The 26087-nt window shown below is 39.2% G+C and overlaps 1 protein-coding gene and 1 pseudogene across 3 annotated transcripts in view; both read left to right on the top strand.

Moving 5' to 3' along the window:
* The first annotated feature begins 7562 nt into the window (after positions 1-7562).
* Stmn2 (stathmin 2) overlaps positions 7563-26087 on the top strand; it is a 57105-nt gene continuing 38580 nt past the window's right edge. Inside the window, exon 1 of one of the 2 annotated variants that reach the window (XM_004842019.4) lies at positions 7563-7855. In XM_004842019.4, coding sequence (XP_004842076.1) covers positions 7837-7855 — 19 coding nt within the window. In that variant the 5' untranslated portion in view covers positions 7563-7836. Of the gene's footprint in view, positions 8065-26087 lie in introns of both variants that reach the window. The other variant, XM_004842020.4, reaches the window with a different exon arrangement.
* Positions 20256-21801, top strand: LOC101712454 (coiled-coil domain-containing protein 90B, mitochondrial pseudogene; annotated as a pseudogene). Its single transcript, XR_015442754.1, has one exon. The product of XR_015442754.1 is annotated as a coiled-coil domain-containing protein 90B, mitochondrial pseudogene (transcript).

The following is a 26087-nucleotide window of genomic DNA, read 5'->3' on the forward strand; positions in this document are numbered from 1 at the left end:
AGCCCAACTATTAGAAGCTCACCCAATCAACAATAGTCCTAGCTATTGACTATTGTCCCTAGCTATTGACTATTCCCAATGGAATAGTCCTAGCTCATGAAATTGTCCCTGACCATTTAGAGAGCCATCATCTATTTAGTCAATACATTAACTAAAACCTGGGTAAATGGTTTCAGAAAAAGTGGAATCATAAATTTGTAAAAAGCCACTTAGTTAAGGTTGGATCCAGAATGATCCATGGTGTTTATTATCCTGGTTGTTTGTAGTCGATTAAAAACTAGATACAAAGTCAAAGTTCAAATATTTCTTGTCTTCATATCTCTTTTTTATTAAATGAAATGAAGGTACTTAAAATTACTACATTGGCATTGTGTTAACCTGACACCCAGCTATGTTTTAGTCTGTTTGAGCTGCTATAACAAAGATACAATAAACTGGGTAGCTTATGAACAACAGAAATGTATTTCTCACCATTCTGGAGGCTGGGAAGTCCAAGTCCAAGCCCAAGGCACTAGCAGATTTGTTGTCTGGTGAGTACTTGCTTTCTAGCTGCATCTGCACGTGTGGGGAGGAAAATAGGCCTCTATGGGTTCTCTTTATAGGCATTAATCCCATTCATGAGGGATCCATCTTCATGACTTAACCACTTACTAATACTATCATCAGGATTTCAACATATAAATTTGGGGGGGCATAACAATCAGTCCATCACAGTGTTGGATCAAAAAGATTGAAATAATTGTGGTTCACTCCGCAGACTGTAACCAAATGGGGAACATAGTATAATAAAGAAAGGATACAATCTTAGCTTATGTAAAGTGGAGAGTTTGGCAATAGCTACACTTGGAAATAAAATATTACTTCCTGGGGGCTGGAGATTTAGCTCAGTGGTTCCGCCACCTGCCTCGCAAGCTCAAGGACCTGAGTTCTATCCCTGGTACCAAAAATATATATATATATATATTACTTCCTGCTGCTTTCAGCCATGAGATTTTCAGAAAGCTCCCTGATAAATACCAATCTGTTTTAAGAAAAATGCCTGCTTTGGTAAGTTTTAACTAATCAGCTTATCCATAAACAAAAATTTATATTTCACTCTTCTTTGGGTAACTATAGTTCTGTTTTTATAAAGCCCTCTTTGCCTTAGTTCCACAACTGATCAACAGCACATGTAAATCAATAGTAACTGTTTTTAATTAAAATGAATATATTTGAGTAATTGTTTGATAAGACGATCCTGAACCTAATCAATCCTCAAAAGTTGACTCTTTAACAGAAAACATGGGAACAAATTATGTGACTACATTAGAAGCAGCCATATCCAAAATTTAAAAACATTCATACAACAAATGACCCAGTTTCTGCAAGAAACTGATGGCAAGAATTTGAAAAACAAGGGGTGGACAGCTCCAGATTAAGAGATTTGAGAGGCATAGAACATGAAGATCATATTTGGATCCTATTTCAAACAAGGCATTCTTATTTTTTCCTCTTTTTTTAAATTAGTACAGGTTTGAGTACAAAGTGATTACATTCATCATGGAGAATTAGTTGATGTACTAACTTAGTTTCTGTATCCATTTCCCCTCTCCTCCCCTTCTTTCCATCTCTTTGATTCCTTCCCTTTTTGTTGTTGTTGTTGTTGTTTTGAAGGGGTTTTGTGTGTGTTTGTAGTACATGATGATCACATTCCTCATGAGGAGTTGGTACGTATATATAAAACACATCCCAATTCCCTCCCCATTCCCTTGATCTCTTGGCCCCTTTCCCATATACAAAAGATCTATCTTGCTATTTCCTACCATCTTCTTTTATTTTGCTCTTTATTTATATTTTGGGTTTCTCATATAGGAGAGAACATACACTATTTGAGCTTGTGTGTCAGATTTATTTCACTTAAAGTTATGGTCTCAAGGTGCATCTATTTCCATACAAATGACTCAAGTTAATCTTTCTGGTAGAGCAGTACTCCATTTTGTATAAATGCCACATTTTCTTTATACATTCATCTGTTGATGAACATACAGGCTGCTTCTAAGACTCAGCTATTATGAATTGTGCTGCTATAAACATGGGTGTACACGTATCACTGTAAAATAATATCTTTAATTTTGTCAGGAAGATACCTAGAAGGGAAATAGTTGGTCAAATGGAATTTCTAGTTTCAGTGTTTTTAGTAAACTTCATACTGATCTTCATAGGGGTTGTACTAGTTCACATTCCTACCAACAAGGTAGAAGGGTTCTTTTTCCCCCTGAAGTCTTAGCAGCATTTGTTATTATTTGATTTCTTGATGATAGCCATTCTTTCTGGGTAAAATGGATTCTCAGAGTTGTTTTAACTTGAATTTCTGTAACAGCCAGTGATATTGAATGTTTTCCATGTTCTTACTGGCCTAAAATTACATTATTGAGATAATTTTGAAAATACGATTATAGACTATGGATAATATCAATGAATTATTGTAAAATTGTAAAGTATAATAATAGAATTGTGTCTATGTCAGAAAAGGTTCATAGGTTTCAGAAATTCCCACTTAAGTATGGAAGTCAATTTAAATGATGTCAGAGATCTCTTTTCAAAGAACACAGCAAAAGTGAAAAAATAAAAAAAAAAGAAATAAAAGCAATGAAATCTTCATATTTTAATTAGAAATAAGTTTATTTACTTTTTGTCAGTTTTAAATAGGTCATGACAGAAATATAAGTCTCATATTTTTGTATTTTAAAGAAAATATTTAAGATAAAAGATTTACGTTTGCACAAGCTTTTGGAATACATATTCTTTTCAAAGGAATACACATCCTGTTTAGTCTTCTTAACCCAGTAACATATTTGCTAACTTAAGAGCAATTTTTTTCTGCTGCAGTTGGCAGCCTTTGCTATCTAACTCACATTGGCCTGTTTTTTGTTGAGCTGAACGCCTTAAAAGTTAGGTGTGGTTTCTTAGCCTATGATTCAGAAACTAATGGGGTGGGGGTTCATTCAAGATATAAAGAGAAAAGAAAAAATTGGAATGAGATTTTCTTTTCTATAGTTGATTTCAAGGCTATACTGTCAAATTGAATTTTTGATGAACCAGCTTTTTAAAATCCTACTTATATCTATTAATTCAATTCTATTTGATAATATAGCGGAATGAAGTGGGAAAGTTCACAAGGTCAAAGAATGAGTTAATAAATGATGCATTGGAAAAAATCTCTCTGGAAAGCAGTATGGTAAAATGAGTTTGTATTTTTCTTCCCCAAAACCTCCCTCTGCCCTTTCTTTCCATGACTGAGAAGAACTAAGTTTTTAGGTAACTAATGTTAATTGTATATATATTGCAATGTTAACAGCAGGGCTTCTGTTTTCAAAAAAAATTTAAATAGGGCCTATGAGAGCAATAAAGTCAGACTCTCCTAGATTTCTTGCCCAGACAGTGCAGTGCTGTCTCCAATGTGTTCTCATTCAAGAGTTGTCAGCTAAGAAGCTAAGTGGAATCCCAAGGGGAATCAGCTTCCCAGCTTCAGTGGTGTCCAACTACTGCTTTCCTTGGACTCAAGGTGTATATCAGCTCATGGAAAGAAATAAAAAGTTACAGCATCCACTGAAAAGATAGTAAATAGTTTTATACCATTGCCAATTTAATGTAAAGATTCAGCTTATTAAATTTATATCAAACTCTTCTTAGATCAGAGTAAGTTCTAGTCCCAAAAAGTTCAATTATAAAGCCATCAGTAGGATTTACTAATTTCAATATTATTTTGCTTCCAGGGGTGAATTATACTAATCACTAACATGTACACGTACCATTTAAACATAACAACCCTAGGTGCAGAAAAAGAGATAATAACTAAGCATTCTTCAGTTGTAAATAACTAACTTAATAATGGTAAAATAATGTTCATTCTGCATTTTAAAAATAATTCTAACATGCTTGCAAATTCCTGAACAATATAGATTGAATTGTTAATAAAGAACACCAGCTCTCCCTCCTTGGAATGACTTTCCTTTTGAATAAAGCATAATGGACAGCTATAGTAAAGAATATCTGATCCTTTTTATTTTTCATTAAATCTATAGAGATTTAAATATGGAAAAATAATCAAAATGTTGGTCAATCAGCTATTTTTCATGTGTAATTGTTTTAGATCCCTCTCTAGATACCTTCAATTATAACTACATAATATCCTGCACTTCTAGCCACCTAAAAAAATTCTGTAGCTTTTAATTTTTGAACTATCTTTGAAATCAACTGAGGTCAGATCAAAACAATTAATTCAGTCCTAGCAACATTTCTTCATATCTTACTAACTTTTAATGATTACTGTAGGAATCTTTCCCAGATGCTTGATTATTAATAGCAGAAAATCACATGACTGTATTAGATGACATCAGCTAATCCTCCAAAGCAACTGTTCCTCTCCAGTTTGGAAAGAAATCTCAGGCCTAATTGCAGAGATAATACACAATAAGCTATAACTATCAGTATTAATATTTCTGTTAGCACAACTTTGATTTCCACAACTTCAGCTTACTGTCATTAAACATGACAAAAAATAACAAGGGCCTTCTATGGTTGTGAACACTATCCACTGATGCCCTTTTGGGAATGGGTCAGGATATAAATAAATAATAGTGAATAATCTAGTTTTGTTCCCAAAATGAACTAAGCAAAGAAGGGTGGTTGGTGTCCTTGATATGACTTCACTGGGTTTAATAATTTTGAGTCATTTCCAGCAGTGTATTTCATAAGCATTTATGGATGCTCTCCCATGTGAATCATGAAGCCAAGCACTAGAACAGATACAGAGATATATACTACTCAGCACTTACTCTTAAAAGTTTAAATGTATTGAAAAACTTAAGCACAGTAATAGAACCTACAATGTATTAAATATCCATGATGGTATATGACAATTCTTACGTTAGCCCCGACAAACCTCTTCAAGATAGGTACACTGTTCTTATTCTACACTGGACTTATCTAGTTGTATCAATTCAGGTGTTTACAGGAGCCATAAAAACCATTTACTTCAGAAAAATCAGACCAGAACCCACTTTATCTTTACAGTTAGATGAGCCAACAAACTCCCTTTTATAATCAGAACCAGTTTGAGGGTTTTTTTCTACTATTTGTTTCAAAAGTATTCTGATACACAGGATGATATTCAATCTCAAAAGTTAACATTTCTTAAACAGAAAGTACAGTTTTCATTTTCTATTTTTTAGACATTAGAGAGAAGCTTGGCTGACTTCTTTGTACAAAAGCTTAAAACTTCATTAAATACACATTTGCCGAATGAATGAATTGGCTGAAATGAGTGAATGAGTGAACAAACTATTGACTATGAAGTAATTTCTCTGTTGCTATGTGCCTTTGCTCTCCCAGATGAAGATGCATAATAGCACTTTGTAATGTTAAAATAAAAAACAATAATTGATAATGACTTAGTTCTGAATTTATTTAGCTTATCTTGGTCAGTTAACAATAGCCTGCTATCTTTATATTTTATAATAAATCATATAAGCCTATCCTCTCTCCAATTTAACATTATCTTAAAAATCATACATAACTGAAGTTAGGTGGCTCGCATCCAGAAAGTCAAAATAGAAAACAGCCATGCATCTGATATTTGTCCCTACTTATATTGACCTCCCTTCTATTCATCAATAAGCAATATCCACCAGAATGAAAAATTAGGACAGTAGAATGAGTGTTTTGCTTTGTTTTCTTATAATAATCAAAGTGAAATATATCTGTTGAACTGCCAATTGTATGTTGTTAAAGACTTTACTGCCACGAATTAGGCTGAAAAACGTGTAGAGATGACACAATAGAGGAGAAAGGTGTAGTGGGGAGAAGAGAAATGCTTTACAGATATTAGTCACACAGGCATGCTGAAGATCCCTCAGCTCATGACTGGTAAGTACACCACTGAGAAGAAATTAACTCTCACATTTACACTGGGAAATGACTATAAAGAGGGAGAAAATGGTTATTTATTTCCAGACCCTGCCAATTTCTACATCACTCTCTTGCTGTGTCATGGTCACAGATCTGGACAATGACAGGAACAATAATTTCCAATCTTCCGTTCAGAAAATAATGTTATCGATCTCCACTTTATTTTTTATTTTCCCCATGATTCAGCAGGTCAGAATTGCTCTAGTTCCAGTCACTTCTTATCACTTAGCAAAATGCCCATGGAGTTACAATATCTTTATAAATTCATCAGAGGTGAAGAAATTTATTTCAGCACCAAGGAGAGTGCTCTCCCATTTTTCAAGTGTTTCAAACTGCATAATACTACTCCTAACACTAAAATGAAATTTTGAAATGTGGCCTGATAAAAAGCTGCTTAAAAAAAAAAGAAGCTGCTAAAATAAACTTATTTCATTACTGAGAAAAAAATCTTAATTCTTAAATTAAATTAAAAGGATTTCATATGTGTTTATGGTGCAACCATGTGCTATTCTTTCAGCTTTCAAATACATTGGAATTAGTGATTCTTTGCCTATTGTTTTAATATCCAAATCACAATTCCTGCAGGGGCTAAGACAAGTTCAATGAAGTTACAGGAAAATTAACTTAACAAGTATTAAAAGTTCCATGGGAGCAAGTCCTAAAGTATATCCCACTGCTTGTATCCTCAATGTTGTGCACATGGTCAACGCCCAATAAATATTCGAGTTAAAGGAAAATGAATTGATGACTGACGTTCATCAAATGTAAAGGAATGAAATAATGAACTCTTGCTTGTAATAAAGGCCACATTTTACAGAGTCTCTAAGATCCTTATACAACCCATTGCTCAATGGGCTAGATCAATAAAGTCTCTCCAGATCACAGAAAAATCATGCCGTAGACCATGTCTTCCATCTCTACTGAGCTTTCAATGTAGAGTCCCCTTTAGGGTCCTGGAAAGGTCACTAGGGTTTCAATGCTACACCTCTAGGGCACAGTGGCATCCACCAGTGGCTCCCCCAATGCCCTGTTACCAGATGGAGGGGGACATGATTAGGGGATAAACTCTCACTCTCTTCCACCAGGTCCCCAGGTGCCCCATAATTGCTGTCCCTACTCTCAAGCAGCCACCAGCCCCTTCCTCTATGCCAAGAGGAGAAAACACCAGGCCTCCATCTCCTGAGAGACCCTAAGAGTTCAGAGACACCCAAGTCCAGTTGTGCTAAAGTAAAGGACAATGTGCAAGTCTCCTCTGAGAAGACACCACGGCCAAACACGGGCTAGCCCTGGAAAATCAATCTACCAAGGACAGGGCCGAAGGTGAAAGAGAAAACATGAAAAAGTGATAACACTGTGTTTAAAAGATGTTTCCATAAGCTCACACATTGCAAGAACTTCTCAGGCCTCTGAATCCCTTTCCCTTTTTTATTTCTATTTGTGCCAACGAAACATGTGTGCACAAAGTCAGACCTCTTGGCGCACAGGTAGGCACAGCCCAGTTCTCAGCTGTTAAGAGCCTTCCAGGCTAAAGCTCGAGTCTACTTGGACTATACTATCAGGCCCCCAAAATGGGGGGAGCTGCCAGGGGAGAACTGATTTCCATTTCAAACTGCATTCTGGTACTTCGTACTCCAGCACCATTGGCCGATCAATATTTAATGCTTGGAGATTCTGACTCTGCTGGAGTCGTGTCAGGGGACTGTGGGAGCCAATCTGCTTGAGCTTCTGAGTGATAATTATTCATGGGCTCCTGCCTCTTGCTCTTTCTCTAGCACGGTCCCACTCTGCAGACTCAGTGCCTTATTCAGTCTCCTCTCTTCGCTCTCTCCGCTGCTGTAGCCGGACCCCTCGCCTTTGCCACCGCTCGGCATCTGCACATCCCCTACAATGGCTAAAACAGCAATGGGTAAGGCACCGCGCCTCGCTCTCCCTGGAGCCCACCTCTCGCCTTCTTTCTTAGAGCTCTGAAGGCATTCAGGTGTATTTTATAAAGAAAAAGACATTCATGGTAACAGGAACCAGGAAGGTCGGGTGTAGCTCTCGGGGAGGAGGGAGGGCAAAAAAGGGGTCCTTGGAAATCTCAAGCGAAGAATTTCTTCTAAAAGATGAAAGCAGGTAAGTTGCCCTCCCATAGATCGGGAATTTGTTCTGTTTCCATGTTTAAATTTAAAGCTCAGTTGTGAGGGCAGGGGACCACCTTAACTGTTGGCCTTCAGGGGGGTTAAGGGACATTTTGGAAAGTGCTTCGTAACGTCCTATGTCTCTTCTGCAGTTAAAAAAGAAAATGGGGAAGGTGACGGGGAGAGGTTGGGAGAAGAAGCAAAGTCCAAGTGATCCCCTCTGGGCTGTTGGGAAGATGGGTGGGGCCTGGGGTGGGTGAGTGGGGCACGTTTTATGGCCTTGTCTGTGGGGAACACCCTCACCCTGGGCGCGGTACAGAGGTGTGAGGCGGCCGGGGAGGGAGGGGTCGGACCTCCGCTTCTTTGTTTTAGGGAAAGGGAGGGGAAGGAGAGAAGAAGTCTGGGAGGGCGTGGAGGGCGCGGGTGGGCAGCTGCTGGGGCGGGGAAGTGCGGTGGGGAGGGGGAGAGGGACCCGGCTTGGAAGGCGCCGGGGTGGGGTTTCTTTGTGTGCGGACCGGCGGTCGGGGAGGGGGGGGCACCTGCAGCGCGGGGCGCACAATGCGGACAGCCCCACCCTGGGCGGAACCGCGCCGCCCCCGCCCCCCGCCGGGCTCAGCCTCTTCCGCGGACGGGGCCGAAAGGACCGCGCTCCACGCCACGCCCCGCACTCCGCGCCCCTGACTCAGCCTCGGCTTCCCGGAGAGACCCGGTCGCTCACCCCGCTGCCCCGCCCTGGCCTCATTGTTCTGTAATGGGGAGAGTGGGTTAACATCTTTCTTTCCAGAGTCACATGAAATAGGGTGTTTGGACATAATCGCAGATAAAGCCTTCTTTGAACTCCTTTGATCGTTCTGGGGAAACGCTTCTGGAACATAGATGCGTGTGTGTGCATACCACACAGATGAAGAGGTAAACGCCGTAGAAAGCAAAGGAGGTCAAGGTCTTAAGTTGAGCTACTTGAAATTTCCATTTTGTGAGTGAGGCAGGAACAGATACTGGTAATTTCATAGGCTTAACCTTTATCAGACAGCCAGACCGGATTCCGGACAGGGCCTTTATCCACAATCGGTTTTGCGCCTCGAGTGCCCCAGGGCTCGGGGCTCCACGGCCGGGAAGCAGCGGCTGGCAGCTCCCCTCCCCCAGAACCCCGCTGCGGGCTGCGGAAAGGGGGGGGAGCTGCGCCGGGCGCTGCGGGACGGCCCGCCCTGCCCCACCCTTCCGCGGGGCTGGGGACCCCTCAGGCTCGGGGCTGGCGGAGAAGGGGGTGCAGGAGGGGCCTGCTGAGCGGGGTGCGGTCCTGAATCCTCTTTTCCAGCTCCGCAGTCCGGAGCCGCCCCGTCCCCCTGGGATGCGCAGACACCTGCCGCGGGCTCGGTCCGGGCGCCGAGCCCCTCCCAGCGCTGGGCGGCTCTGCAGAAAAGCGGCGCGAGCCCCGCCCGGCCACACAAAGGCGCGGCCCCACCCCGCCAGGCCGCCACTTCGCAGAGGTGACCCCGTCGCTGGGGTGCGGGGCGGTTTTCTCCCCTCGCTCAGCCACGGCCCGCAGAGCCCAGTGCCATCTTTCCCACCCTCAGTTCTCTCCGGGTGCCGGGAAGGAGCCCGAGGAAGGCCCCCGGCCGAGGCTCCGCGCCTAGTCCGGGCGCGGCTCGCAGCCCCGCGCCGCCGGCCGGGTGGGGGCGCACGTGGCGCGTGGAGCTCCGCCAGCCCTGCAGAGCCGCCCGCCCGGCTCCCTCCCGAGGCGCCCGCCCCCGCCGCAGCTCCCCGGAGAGCTCTGCGCAGTGTCCCGAGCTACTCCCGCCGGCACCCTTGGCTGATCACCCACACCCTAGAAAGACTTGCTCCACCGAGAGGCCTCGGCGGCGGGAGGGCGGCTCCAAGCTCGTCATCAGTATTATTATATCAAATCATCGCTATCACTCCGTGACTCGGTGCCCTTATTTGCTCTGGTTTGTTCAGAGGACATTGATTGCTTGTAGCTCACGATTAACCCTTGCACTCACTTCTTCCCAATCTCCCTCGTCCTCCCCCCCCCACAAGGTTTTTGTCTCCGTTGTTCCTTTAAGTTATAAAGCAAATACATTTTGGCTTCCTGTCCGGAGTACGTATGTTCGTGAGGCTGGAACCTAGGCGTAGATGCTTGCTAGGGGCAGGGCCCGTGGGCCAGCGATCGCTGGCAAATTCTCCGGAGAATTGTTTGTGGCTGCGATGGGTGAAAATTATACACGTGTAGCTGAGATGTTAGGCTCTTCTGCATGAGGTTACCTCCATAAACATATAAATATCGGTTATACACAAAATTTTAACTGTTTTTCCCCGAAACTGTTCTTCCAACTGCTGATCCTTGATAACTGTCTCGGTTCGACACGGAAACAAGAATCGTGAAATTGTAGCTGCCTTAAAAAATCCCACCTGAAATGTGATAAAGGCAAAGATCCTTTCTGCCGTACTTAAGCTGCGCTTGCAAATCATGAAAAGAAACCCACCTTTGCGATAGCAATATCAAAATAACAGATTGCAAAATCATCCCGATTGCAACGCTAATCATTTAATCACTAGGGCGGATACTTTTCCCCTGATTCATTAAATAATTTTTGTTTTGGGCATGATTGTACACAAAGTACGTACAATATTACCAGTTATCTTCTCTAAGTAGGCACCTTCTAAATGGATATATATAAAATAACTAGAGGTGCAAAGCTGAAGATTTGATCAAGATTTCAGGTAAAAACTGAAAAAAATAAAAGTAGCTTATCGGTTAATTACATATATCTAGTTCACACCAGGTGAGTAAGCTGAGCCTGCTATAAATGTTTGTGCCCCAGTGTAGCACACGCTGATTAACTAGTATGGTGGTAAAAATAATCTGGTGATGTTTGTCTATGCATGTGAAAATTATCTAAAAGTGTATTTTAAAATGATAATGGATTGGATGATTTGTGAAATTATAATCTAGAACTTCAGTGAAAATTCACAGTGGCTTTGCAGTATGTTTATAAATTTGTAGTAAATTATTCTAAGGGGGAGGGAGGTATTTTTATTGTTATTTTTATTGTTAGAACAGTTGTCCCTGCCTGTAGTCACTAAAATTTTTAGCAAGATTTTATGAGTTGCATTAAAGAGTTTTGATTATTTTTGGTATTTAATTTTTAATTGCTAATGGGTAGATTGTGAAATAGGTATTTGATCATTTGGCACAATATGACTTCCATCAAATCCTTCAGTCTCCGTGATAATAATGCTGCAAGAAGCTGCATTTTATTTAGATTCAGGAAATGTCCCCTCGGACATTTCCTTTCCATAAAGCTGATTTATCCAATGAAAGAGTTTTCCTTTATAATTTAGGATAGAAATGGTTACTTAATTCTGTGACTAATAGCAGTTATCAAGAAGAATTTTAAAGTAAAATCTGAATAACTGAAAATAAGGGTGAATCGATTACATACTGAATTGAAGACTCTGTCATTGATAATCCAGGCCATCTTTAGGAATAATCCCGATTTATCAGTCATCATTGCTTTTTACTTCAATTGAATAAGAGGACCAAAGCCTATGCCACCCAGGTAGCTGCTTGGTCATAGAAGGCTCCAAAAAGCTGGTGTAGAAGCAGGTAGGAGCTAACGTAATGGCACAAACCTGGACCTGGGTGTGGCCAACCCACGCTACTGATAGCTAACCCCAGCTCACAACAAATTTCTCCCCTTTTGTTTGTGGAAAAACACAGACCTGTAGGCTTTTATGAAAAATTCAAGAAATCTGCCAGACCAGGAGAAAATGCTGCATTAGCCAGTGACTCAGATGTTTCCAGAACCAAGGCTGGTTCTCTTCCCTCCTCTCAATTGGAAAACCTTGGAGTCTGCATTAACTTTTCACCCCACTAGAGGGCAAGCTAATTCCCCAAAGAAGCAGATGACTGATTTTTAAACCTAACTTCAAATATTATTTAATAAAATCTTTTTTTTGCCAGAAATGTTCAATTGTTTATTCAATGAAAAAAAAATAAGTGTTTTACGCTGGTGAATGAAAAGGCTCTGTACGTCTTTTCAATGAGATAAGATTAAATGAATGATTATAACCTACAAGTAGGCATAGAGCCTAGGTAATTGTTGCCTTGAGATTTTGCTTTCTAGTTTCATTATATTGTTACTATAATATCATGTGTGTTACTTTTGGGGTTTTGTAGTGGATAAATGATAGAAAATCTCTGTAGTAACAGCAAAAATTATTTAGGAACAGAATGCCTTAATTTTTAAATAAAGGAATAAATTAAAGTCATTGTTTACTTATTCATTTATTTAAAATGGGCCCTGTGTTGAGGACACACCTAGTATCAGAGTCTCTGCCTTCAGGAAAACTGCAGATTGGTGGATAAAGCAAGTAGATGCAGTGTGGTCCTCCGGAGGGGGAACCAAAAAACGTTAGTTTTTCTCAACCTCTTACTATTTTCCATTTAAAGGATAAATTTTTTAAACCAAATCCATTGTGACTAAAACCTAATTTGTGTTAGCTTTCAACTTGAAACTTCAGTGTGAAAGCCAACAAAACATAGGTTTTACTAATGAAACCTTGTTATAGTTTTATTAGTTTAGAAAAATTGATGTTAATTTTAAGGAAGAAGAAACAGATAAGAATAGGCTAATTTGGGGGGTTCATCAAAAGTGAAATGTTTTATGTTTGCAGCAGAAGAGGAACTCTTTTTCTCTTTTATGTAACTAAAATCCATCTGTAAAATATTTAATACTGTCATATTACTGTAATCCTCAAACTTTTATGTATATATGAATTACCTGTGATTTTCATCCAAACCCAAATTCTGACTCAGTAGGCCTGGGTTAAGGCCAGATATTCTGCATCCCAACAGGCTCCCAGATGGTGCTGATTTTGATCACCACACTGTCAATCCATGTACCTCTCGTAATAAGATCTTGATTGTGTCTTAACATTTTTAAATACATGGCAATCATTGCAAAATATTTCACTTCCAAACTCATACACTTAGGGATTGTATTCCTCTGAGAACTGTCTTCCTGTGCCACCATTCTCTCTTCACTAGATTGTTTAAAATAGGTTTATATCACAGGACTTAACGAAAGATATTTGAGAGAAATGTGGGGAAAATAAGAGTTGGACGGTGTGTGTGTGTGTGTGTGTGTGTGTGTCTAAGAAATAAATATTGCTTGTGACACAGTTCAGAAATAAAGCAATAATGCTAATGTATTATTAGATACAAATAATATGAAAAACAAAAGTTCAACCCAGAACTTCTAGATGTGGAAAAATGTGCAGAAGTTTGTAACCTCATTTATCATAAATTAATTCACCACAAATCATCAACACGATGAAGAAATCAAAACAGAAGATTAAACCACACTAAAATTGTCTCTAGGTATATCCCATACTTATTACATACCAAAAAATTCTGACAGAGTATTTCTTTCTGTATATCACATGAGAAAAGTATGAAGATTTTTTTTAGTATGGCCATATATTTGAAAACAGAATGTCCTTTTTTCTCCTCTTGCTTACTTAATATAATAAAGGACCTATGCTATTCAATACTAGATTTCTAAGGAAGTCAACATAGAGAGGGAAAAATAGGTCTTCAAGGAATGTTATCAAAGATATCATATGTCAGTTCTCCCGTGCAGTGTGAGGCTGAACACAACACTACCACATTTCTGGAAATACTGTCCTGCAAAAATAATACCATATATAAAATATCTCAAATCAGAAATACAGCACTTCCCAAATAGAGCATGGTCCCAAATAAAACTAGGCAGTCAGTAGAATATACTGTTATTTAACATGAAGTTGGATTTTATCTCAAGGTTATCCATTCCTCAAGATTATCTGTTCATTTATTGTTGTTTTTAACAGTTCATCATTACAGGGGCTTTCAGAAGCTGAGAAATTTTCAATTGTTGCAATTCCTAATGCATTACAAGAAAGAGATATGCTAGAACACCATTACAAAAGCAATTTGTGTTTTAAACATTTAATCCTGGCTGTCTCAGCCATATGTATAACTTTACATGGAGATGCCAAAAAAAATCTAAACTTGAAGGCCACGAACCAAAAAGTCTTATTAACTAGTCCTTTAATCAACAATTTTCCTTCAATATTTCTTCTTTTCAAAATCATTTTACTAGAATAGACATAAATTTCAGATTTTCTACAGGAAGTGACTTGTAGAAAAGCACTTTACACTGATTATGTTAATCATCTAATAATCCTATGAAGGAGATCCTGTTGTAGTTAATGACACCAAGGCACAGAAAAGTGAGGTGATTTGCCCAAGTCTGACAGATCCAGAATCTGAACCTGGAGCCTGTGGTTCCAGAATCTACCTTTAACCTATGCTTACTAGTCCTCCATCTGCTCCATATTAGAAATGGTCCCAGGATACCTTGGACCTTGGACCAACATCATCTACTTGGATGAGCCTGGGAAGATCTTGTCTTTTCTGAGTACAAACTCACTTTAAAGAGGAAGCACTTTTCAAACTGATGGCTAGTTTTATTAGCTAACCTGGGACTTAGGCACAGAGACCTTGGGAGTGTGACGTGTTGAGCACATGGCACAGCTGAGAGTGCCGTCACCCACGATGGACACACTGGGCTGAACACCTCTGGAAAAAAAAGACAACTTCATCTGTCTCATCATGGTTAGTGCCTTTCAAAATGGATCCTTAACTCCTTCCATAGATGCTAGATATTTAATTTTAATGTTTTGTTTTATGAAATAAATTTAGAACTAAAAGAAATATACAGCCCAGGCATCCATATTTAATAGAACTATTACACATTACTTCAAGTTTCTCTTCATCTTATTACCTTATTAAAAGCAGGCAGGCAGGGAGATCTGTGGGAAGGCTCTGAATCCCTTGTGAACCATTTTTAATTATCTTTAATAAAAGAATCAGGTCCTGTCATTTGTCAAGGAGACATCTGCAGTAGTAAAACCTGTGTTTACAATAACCCATTTTTATTAGTCATGATTAATAATAACATTTTGTGTACATTTGTTCTCACAAGGCAGTTTCATGTGAATGGAAAGGTTAATTAATGCATTTCAGCACTCATTTTGCTAGTCATCTGGAAATACAGCTTCCTGAAGATTTGTACTTCAGAGAAGCCACACATTATGCTATAAAACTGTAACAAAAATATTTTAGGTTTTTTCTCATTTGTAATGTTGACCTTGAGACTAAAATGTTTAATACTCTGAAACAAGTTATAGGTTCCAAAATTTGTTTTTATGACAAGAAATCAATAATTATAGTCCTCAGCTAACACATTAAAATAATTTATTTTTGTGGAGCAAGAATATTGTCCGGAACAAATTTTTTTACCGACATCGTACAGCTTTGTCTGCAAGGCTGCCCACTTAGCAATTACTCTTCTGGAATACCTGTCATTTGGGATGTTGGAGTTTGTATACTCTCCATTAGTCCAAGTATCTAGTATAACAATAAATCACCAGCAATATTAATCTGCCAGTCTTTAAGCTGTATGTCTTTATATCAGGATAAAGAGAATTGAATGAGACTTAAGTCTAATCCCACAAACACTTTTACAAGAAATCATTTTAAAGTGTAAATGAAATTTTTATTAGCAATTGACTGCCTCTTTTGGAGTATTTTTCTCCTGTGAATAGCAGTGATGAAGTTTAATTCCACTGAACAAAACTGTTCACAGTAGACCTAGCAGTAGTCCTCCAGTTCAGGTTTCCGAGTAAGCAGAAATGTAACTCATATGAAAAACCCCCACTCATAATATATTGACTGTTAGAAAAGTGAGACCAGAAGAGTGCCACCCAGACGGCCCTGTGGTCACTGCAGACTGTTGGAGGAAGGAGTGCCAGGCTTTTCTAAGGGTGGAACAAGGTTAGACTGACTTAGAGCAGCCTCCCTAGGAGCCCTGCTTCAGGAAAAAAATTATCTCCACCGCTGCAGCAGCCTTTTCTTTCCAACACAGATATCTACTGCTTTGTGAGCATATAGCAAGCTCCCAGTTAACATACTGAATTCTAGTTTTTATGTGTTTTTTTGGTACCAGGGATCCAACTCAGGACCTTGCACTTGAGAGGCAGGCAGTGGAAGCACTGAGCTAAATCCTCAGCCCTCAATTCTGGTCTTTTGACAACAGGTCACATGGTCCAGCACTGCCACAACTTTAAAAATTATCTGTCTGTTCTACTTCAGACCAACTTTCTCCTTTTATAGTTTAAAACAGGAGCAGGTTAACATAGCAGATTAAAAATTGTTCAAAAGAAAAATTAGGCTGGGCATGGTGACACATGCCTATAATCCCAGCACTCTGGAGGCTGAGACAGGAGGATTACTGCAAGTTTGAGGCCAGCCTGGAATACATAGTGAGGTCTCATATTGAAAAACAAAGGAGAGGGGGAGTTAGATAGCATGATGTAGAAAATGTTACACTATTTGTACCCCCCCAACACTGAGGCGGGAGTGCACACAAAGCAACTGCTTTGCCACTGAGCTACCCTACCCCTGTTTCATTGCACTTAATTTCCATTAGTGCCTGTGAGATGGGCATAGTATACAAGTTACTCTAAAGTACAAGTACATTTAAGCCCAAAGAATTTACTCACTTAAGTTCATATGTGGTAAGCTTCCTAGCAGGACCAGAAGACAGGTCTGTCTAATAAAGATCAACATCAATTTCAATATAGATTAGAAATAGAAAACCAGCAAAGTTTAGCACTCAGGCCTCTGTCCTGTAACCAAACGCACAGTGTGGAAAGCTACACATTAGGCATATTTGTCTCCAGTCCAAAATAAAAGCAGACTTGAATGCCAATTCCGTGCTGGAGCCTGTGTAATAACATGTAGATAAATACAATCCTCATACAGTTGATCATTTGAAGAAAACAAGATATTTCATATACCAAAATCTTGAATAGCTAGCTTAAAACTGTAATAGGTTTTATCATTTTAACAATTGTGTCACACTACCCTAGCTTACAAGAGAGTACATAATCTAACAACACCATCAAACAGAAAGTACTAAGATCCACCAAAGGGCTACAAACTTAAATCCTTAACTCATCTATGAACCGATCCAGCTAGAGATCCAGCAGCACCACAGGTTCTGATTCCGGAGGTCTGAAGTGGGACCCATAAATTTGCATTTCCATCCAGCTCTCTGGAGCTGATGTGACTGGTTCCACTTGGAGTAAAGGGATGGGCAGTGCCAGGTGGGGCATCCAGGACACCGTGGACCTCCAGTAGAAGAGTGGTCTCGAACAAGCTCTGCAACAGGACTCAAAGAACAGACAGCCTGCCTCGCCCCAGCAGCTCTGCCCCTCTCCACCAGTGCCCCACGATGCTGCTCTGGAAGAAGGACAGAGGAGCAGGACTCAGCCCTGAGGTGTCCCCTGCAGGCTCACTGTGCACCTGGGTCAAAACAGTCTCCTCCACACCTCTGATTTGGCACCAGTGAAGCAGCAGTATCGAATATGCCTAGTCCATATCAGAGAGTTATTGTCAGAATCTAGGAAATGAATGTAAAAGTCATTCGTATCTCTCAAGTACTACATAAATGCAAGACCTTGAGTTGTTTAGTGATCATTAGGTATAGTGACTGTGGATACTTCACTTTTTAGTGAAAATACCCATGTGCATGCATTTAGAATGAGTAAAGACAGAACAAGTGGCACAATCAGAAACTGAGTCATTTGATTTTTGAAAAGTAGTTCCTAAATAATGAAAAGGAAATCAAAATGTTGATTGAAGCCCTCAGATAACAAAATTTGACATTTTGAAGGGTTTGTAATTAGAAACCGCCCCCTCCAGCCTTATGTAGATATTTAAGTGTCTTTCTAAAATACCTTCTGCTTCCTGAAGATTGGCTGAGAAAAAGCAATTAACTCACTCAACATTTTATACAGTCCCTACTCAACTCTCCCTTTAGCCACGTTTCTCCAAGGGAAGGGAGGTGAATGACGGCCCAAGATAACAGCTGTCTTGGAGACTCTGGAGGCGGCAGGGGCGCCTTGAAAGCAGAAAAGGACCCAAGCAGACAGATGCACCCAAGATAGAGCTCAGTGTGTGCTTTGCTACCGTCCTGTCTCTGCCCCGTGCTGACACTGCCCTGACACAGGAGTCGCCTGCCTGAGACTGCCCAAGCTCTGCTGAAACAGTGTCCCAGGCCCAGATGTTCGTGGTGCTGAAGGCTGGGCTGAAAGCTGCCATTAAAGGTTAAAACACAAGGGTAAGCTCCATGCAATAAGAAAATGTGGCTTGTCATGGAACCCAAGGGAATGAAAATCCTCCAAAAATTAACAGGCAGGACTTTGAACTTACCCCAAAATGCTTAGAGCGGGAACCACTCCTATCACAGGTAGGAGAGCTGCTGGAGCCTGGAGGTGGGTGGGGTGTCAGAGGGACACAGCCTTGAACCCTGCTGCGCCACTTACCTCTGGGGAACACTGGAACAAGTGACCAATTTCTATACCACAGTTTCCACCAGTAGGAAATGGGGAAATCATGCCTACACCACATGGGCATTAGCAAGATCAGGTAAGCGATGGATAGTAAGCAGTTGATAATAAAATACAGTGGTCCCCTTTCCCTGTCTAGATAAATGATGAAAATATTAAATAAAAATAATAACAAACATCTCAATTCTTATATGAATTCTACATATAATAGCAAAGCCATTAGAAATTACTTAGAATTGAGGAAATGATCACTGAATTCTTTGTGGTTCAGGGACAGTCGATAACATATTTATGATAGAGCTGCCAATATCTCTAAGACAAATAAATGCATTCTAAGTATTGCCAAAATATCGGTTAAGCATTTTATCTAGATTGAAGCACAGTAAGCAAAGAGAATAATCAGAGTAAAACTGCAGTTCTCCTGCATATATTTCTAGTCATGTTTCCCTATCATACTTCATATCTCATCCTACTTTTGTTTTGTTTTGTTTTGTGTTTTCATCCTAGTTCAGATACATATGTAACTTCAATAAAAGGAAGCCTTCTTGCTGACCCAGGAAGAAACATCCACACAAGTCATCACATTTAGTAAAAATAAAACTGACTCTAGAAGCATTAAAATCTAAAAGTCTAAGCCAAGTTTAGTAGTCTATGCTATAATCCCAGCTCCTTGGGAGGTTGTAGCAGGAGAAGCCCAAGTTTGAGGCCAGCCTGATAATTTAGTGAGATGTGTCTCATTATAATTGGCTGTGGCTGCAGCTCGTTGCTCCTGTTTCAATCCTCAGTACCACAAAAATAAATAAATAAAATTTAAAAGTTTACACTAAGTCTCATGAAAAGTGGAATAAGGAGAATTCTCTCCTTCCCTCTACACACACACACACACACACACACACACACATCTCTCATTCTTTCTTGAAATGTTGTCAGCTTGTCAGTTTCTCCCAAATCCTGGCTCAGTTCCTGGCTGCCCAGTCTCCATCCCACCTCTCCTGTCTTCTCTCTGCTCACCTACTTCCATTTTCAACACCCTTCTGCAAGGTATTGTCTTTCGGAGCGAAGCCCATTCTTTCCTCTCTGCGTCAGTTTAGCCTTTCTCTTCACCACTCACTGGTAAATGGACACAAGAGACACCAGAGTCAAACAGGATATTCCTTGGATGATTGGTGGGGAGAGAAAGAGATATGCGGTGTTTAGTGTCGTTCCGCCAATCCTGCATGAAAGTAAGACCTTTCCAATCAATAGTGCTTCAAGTGACAATCAGTAATTTGCTATTGCTGCTTTAAAAATCTATAAAGTGTCAGCAGAATGCAATTACTAGAGCAGAAATGTATTTTGAAAAATCAAATTGGCATTCATCTGGCATCTTAACTTTACAAAGGGTTAAGGGAGGACTATGGATATGAAAAACCACTTTAAGCCTTTTGTTTTTCTTTTAAAAAGCTATTTATATAAATATATGGTATCTAAACTAGCGATTATATTTATGACATAACAAGACATTTAAAAGAAATATATGCACATATTTATCAGTATAGTGTATTCATTTTCAAATTAGATACTGTTAATGATAATAGTCTGCATATAAAAATAAATATTCTTCTGATTTGTAAGCCATAAAATACAGATGATAAGAAACTGGTAAGCATGGAATAATTACAAAGAAATCCTCACAAGGTCACAATATATTGCAAGACAATCAAACAGTCCAGCTTTGAAGAAAACAGAGGCATTCTGCTCATAAAAAATACTAATGAAGGAGACGGATCCCCATCCCCACTGAACCCACTGCGAGTAGACACTGGCTTTCCCCAGGGAGCCTGCTGTTGGACTGTCCCTCATGCCAGGAAATGTTTTCCAGGACCCCGCTTCCCTGGGGAGATTTCTTGACCACCACAAGCAAGGAAGGATATGATAGGAGGCCAGTGGACATAACTCCTTTAGAACAAAGAAAATTAACTTTTGATACCCATGCATTGGTTTGGGATTTAGAAACTCATGGATTTGACGAAGCACAAGCGGAAACAATTGCATCAGCATTCACCACTTTATCTAACGTCAGCCTGGATACTATCTATAAGGAGATGGTCACTCAGGCGCAACAGGAAATAACAGTTCAACAGCTAATGGCTCATTTGGATTCTATCAGGAAAGATATGGTCATCCTAGAAAAAAGTGAATTTGCAAATCTGAGAGCAGAGAATGAGAAAATGAAAATTGAATTAGATCAAGTTAAACCACAACTGATACATGAAACCAGTCAAATCAGAGCAGATAATAAACTGGACATCAACCTAGAAAGAAGCAGAGTAACAGATATGTTTACAGATCAAGAAAAGCAACTTATGGAAGCAACCACAGAATTTACCAGAAAGAATACCCAAACCAAAAGTGTTATTTCAGAGACCAGTAATAAAATTGACACTGAAATTGCTTCCTTAAAAACGCTGATGGAGTCTAACAAACTTGAGATGATTCATTATCTTGCAGCCTCAGTGTTTACTTGCTTGGTAATAGCTTTGAGATTTTATAGATTCTGGAAGTACTACTGATACTGCTACCACTGCTGCTAATGGCTTCTTAGAACACTACCCCAAGACAGATTTTCTTTCAACACTGTCAGTTGCTGAAGAAACTTATTACAAGATTATCCAAGTATATATGGACTAGAAAAGTGTTTCACGTGTTTCAACTTGATTTTGTCTTTATTTTATGTTGAAAAGCTGTCATCCAAAACCTGATTTTTTTGAGATGAAAGAGCATTCTGTCCCCAACTTTTGATAGTTCATAGAAAAGGAACCAGAATTTTTTTGTGTTTGAACAACTTTATAAATAAAATTTTGTTGATATCTGCAAAAAAAAAAAATACTAATGAAATGGGCTGGGAATTTAGCTCAGTGGCACCATGCCTGCCTTGCAAGCACAAGGTCCTGAGTTCAATCCCTGGTACCAAAAAAAAAAAAAAAAACTAATGAAGTTCTAAAATGCCTCAACACAGCAAAAACAAAGAAAAGAATTGCATTTAATTTTAGTACTAAAAGAAATACAAGAAGATGAATTTCAGTATTCAGGGTGAAATTTTTTTTTCCAAAACTGAGGACCAGCACTGAAAAAATATTAAGTTAAGTAAGCAGCATTGAAAGAATTGGATTCCATTTGTTGAAATTTTTCTTAAAATGAAGCATAACCATTAAAAATAAAGAGTATGCATGGTTACAGCTTTATTGTTTATGAATTATGGAAAGCTATATTACAACTTACCCAAGGTAGGAAATGCAAAAAAAAAAAAAAAAAAGGTCTCTTGGAAAGAGCACTGGACTTGTCTGACTTGCGTTCCTGAAAAGCATAAGGAAATTGTAAATGGGAGAATTGCTCCTGACAATAAATCACCATGAAGCATTCCATACGGAAAATGACACATTTTATCACTTTTGATAAACTTCAAGTGTGAATTATGAAGGCATAGGATGATGATAATCACCTGAGACATCAAAGGACATTTCTCAGAGTTTCTTCCGAGTCACCGCACACTCTCCAGGAAACAAACAGTAGCAAGCTTTCCAAGTCAACCTCAAAATTGAGTTTTTCTTGACCTTTCCTTCCTGTGAACTCTTGCAAGTTTACTGTATAACAGTAGATTTGGCAATTAGCCATATATCAAATTGTTACAAGTTTTTTTCTAATCTTCCCTGTCATTTATCATTCACCTACTATGCATGAGCTAATATAGTTGTAAGACTGTCTGTACTTTTTCCCATTTAATCAAAACTCTGAGACAGGTTCTGTTCTCCCCACAGGACAAGAGGGGAAGTGATGTGACCTATCTGGGTCACAAACATTTAGGAGCCAGGTTCTGGTCCACCACGCTCCCCTGGGCCCCAGCTTCCTCATCTTGAACTAGCTCTACTGTTCCTGCCCTTATATCCAGCTATATAGAAGGCTCCTTTTAAGCTGCATACAGGATTGATTTACTTTGTCTCCTGGGTGGCACCACTGTGACTTGCAGTAATGAAGCTGAGTGTTCACTGTGTTAAGTACTGTGACTATGCCAAGGACTTTAGAAGGGTTAGCATCCTCATTTTTCCAGGTGGAAAAGGATGGATGAAGGTAAAATCACTCATAGCAAACAAATGGTAGCACCAGGACTTGAAACAAATCAGTTTGACCTTGGAGCCCACTTAGTTAACCACTACGTATAATCTCCTCAGACATAGCAGGGGCTCCAATTGTGTGGGTGATTTTATAAGAAAGAAGCAAGTAAGACAAACAAGCACAATTACTAGAAATAAAATTCCATGTACTTAGCTATAGCTAAGTCCTTTAAAACTTCAAAAGCTCACTCAAAGGTAAACATCAATTTGAAGACTCTCTCTCTCTCTCTCTCTCTCTCTCTCTCTTTCCCTCTCTTTGGTTTTTTGAAACAGAATTTCACTATGTAGTTCAGGCTAGCCTTGAACTCACTCTGTAGCCCAGGCTGGCCTTGAACTGATGGCAGTCCTCCTGCCTCAGCCTCCCAAATGCTGGGATTACAGGTGTGCACCACCACACCCAGCTAGAGATTACTCTTTGTTAATCAGATCTTACAACAGTACAACACTTCATTTTCTCAACATATTACCTAAATCAGTCCTTGCAATAATATCTTGTCTCCCGTTTTGTGGATAAATGAACTCATGGTCAGAAGCTTAGCATGTTATCTAAGGTTGGGATACAGCCTGAGCAGAAGCAAGAGTCTTCAGTTCCCATCCACATTCTCTGCATTTTTATTATTCTCCACTAGACATTATTGAGAGAACAGAAAGAGGTATATAAATTATTGAGGGAAACTTCACCACCTTCTTTATCTCCTTGCACCAACTGTTGCTTAGCTGCTATTGTGAAGTTGCCTGATAAAAGACAGAAGTGAGAGGTCTTTCTTAAATTTTGCTTATGAACCACGCAGTTGTACTCCTACCATCAACTAGTGCCTTTTCCAAACTGTCAACACGACTATAGCTATGGGATAAGGGCTAAGAGAAGAAGGCCACTTCAGAGCACACTGCAAGACTACTCAGTAGAATAACACAAAGCTAGTGAACTTCGTGCAGAGAAGAGTTGAGCTGTTTGGCTTCTACTTCTGGGCTCTTAACCCTCACTCTGTCCTTAGTCCCCCTGGGAAGTCACCTGTTGTCTTCGGCAAAGGGACAGCCCCTCCCTGCTCAGCAACCAACAGGTAAGCATTTATAAAACACCTATAACTACTGCACACATATACATAGGGTGGGTAAATACAGAATTAAGGAGATCTGTTCCTACCCCTTCAAAAAACTCAAATATAGTTGAGAAGAAAAGACTAGCAGCAAACAGAGCAGTAGAGGAGTAAGAGCTAACCTCTGTGAAACAAACCAGGAAAGAGACTGCCTCTGAAAAGGAAAATCTTCTACCCAAGGCCTTTGCAATGGGAGTTATTCTCTTCTTTTTTTTTACCAGGGATCGAACTCAGGTCTTTGCGCTTGTGCAAAACCACTGAGCTAAATCCCTGGCCCAGCAATGGGGGTTATTAAGTTGGGTTCTGTTTTAGGGAGATACAAGCACAACCTTTGGAATTGCATAAGTTCCACCATTGAAGAAACTTATAAATAATTACCAGATCCCCATCCACAGATCCTCCTTCCTGCTGTACTATAACTTTGCTAAATTTTTGAAGATGTAAGCAATATTCCAAACCACTAGTTGACCTTTTAATGAACAATATTTAGGCTGAATAAATTCAGAGAAAATAGGACCTAACAGAGAACCAACATTGTGCCTTTAGTTATCATGGATTCCCAAGTTGTGATTCTTTTTTATAATATCAGCAACTTTTTCTAAATTACTATTCAAATTTATTTATGCAGATCAAACATATGATTCCATTTTTGCCTTTATTTTTATTAGAAATGCTTATGAGCAATATGCATAATATTTTTGCCACAAATAAATACATAGATTTTCTAGTGCCATTCAGCCAGTGTCACCAACATGTAATCCTTCTCATATCTTAAAAATGACTATTATGAATTCAAAGGCACTCCCAGATGGCATCCAAAAAGCTTATATTTTATGCATCACTTATTCTGCCTAACTGTGAGAAAAGAATATTTTAAGCCAAAAATAGACCTTTCGTGTAGTATGAGGAAGAGAAAGATTTGCCTTGATAGTTTCACAATTTGAAATTCAAGATATGAATTGATTCATGAAGCATTTGTCACATTATATATAATTATTTATGTCCATCATCTACATAGTTCTTTTGGAATACTAAAATTCAGAAAGAAAAAATAATTTACAAAGCAGAAATATGAATATTAAATTTCTTTTTTTTTCTGGTACTGAGGATCGAACTCAGGACCTTACACTTGCCAGATAGGCACAGCACCACTGAGCTACATCCCTGGCCCAAATTTCTCTCTTCTTTAATGTGAGGTACCATAAAATTATTTCTTAATAAGGTAGGTAAATAAAAGAATGAATGTGTACATGATAGGAAAATGATTCCACTTAAATAATACAAATTTTACTAAATTTATAGAGTCATAAAAGACCAGAGCATTGAGAAACCAATTATACATGAGAAAAATAGATAGAAAGATTTATTAACATGTTCAAGGTCTTAGAATAAAAAAAAAAATCCAAAGTCATGGAAAGTCCTTATATGTCATCTTCCTACATGTAATGTGAGATTAATCCAAACTTGTGCTACTATCTAAGGTCATTTTTCACTTGAACGAGTCTCAATACATTGCAAAATTTTATAAAATCAAAAGGAAATGCCATTTTTATGAACATTTTATAACTGGAGAAATCCTGGAAGCATTAAAAGTTCACGTACATTGCAAAGGTCAGAAACAACAAGTACCACACTTCTGGATGCATCCCAAGAACTTCATATCCATACTTGAGGTTCTGGAGAATTCCCTTCCCAAGAGGGACTGACAGACAATGTGACCCCCTTTGAAAAGCTGCTCCCACTTGGAAGAGGCTATTATACAATCTTGGGATCTGCCACAAAGCAAAAGCTATTCTTTTAATATCTCATGCCAAAAAAGATAAAAATCGATTTAGAAACGAGAGTTAAATATCAAATTTAAAAACTTTTTTTAAAGAGCCAACCATCAATCCATTCATCACATCCCTTCTCCTGTTTCTGTTTTCCATTGTGTCAGGCCACTGCCACCATTTTACCACCTACAATCCCCAAAATAGGAGGATTGGGAGGGGGGATGTATAGTGCCTTTAAAGAAATAAAGGTTATTAGGTCTGATGTCTTTGTCTGTAAAATGAAACTGTCAGTAGTTGATTTCTACTATTCCCTCTGGTCCAAGATGATACAAGTGAGGATTACAATTACATGAGACAAAATGCAAACTTACTCCTAAATCTACCTATATGGATGAATTTAAAGTAACTCTTCAGAGGGCTAATGCTCAGCAAGTCAGACAGGTCTCATAAAAGAAGAGGACAATGAAATAACTAAAGCAAACAAAAACTCTTCATAATGCACAAAACACTTCTGAGCTCCCTAAAATTCTTATTTTC

Source organism: Heterocephalus glaber, unplaced genomic scaffold (genome assembly GCF_053883595.1).
Source record: "Heterocephalus glaber isolate CG9 unplaced genomic scaffold, H.glaber_assembly_v1.0 deba00001553, whole genome shotgun sequence".
Classification (NCBI taxonomy): Eukaryota; Metazoa; Chordata; class Mammalia; order Rodentia; family Bathyergidae; genus Heterocephalus; species Heterocephalus glaber.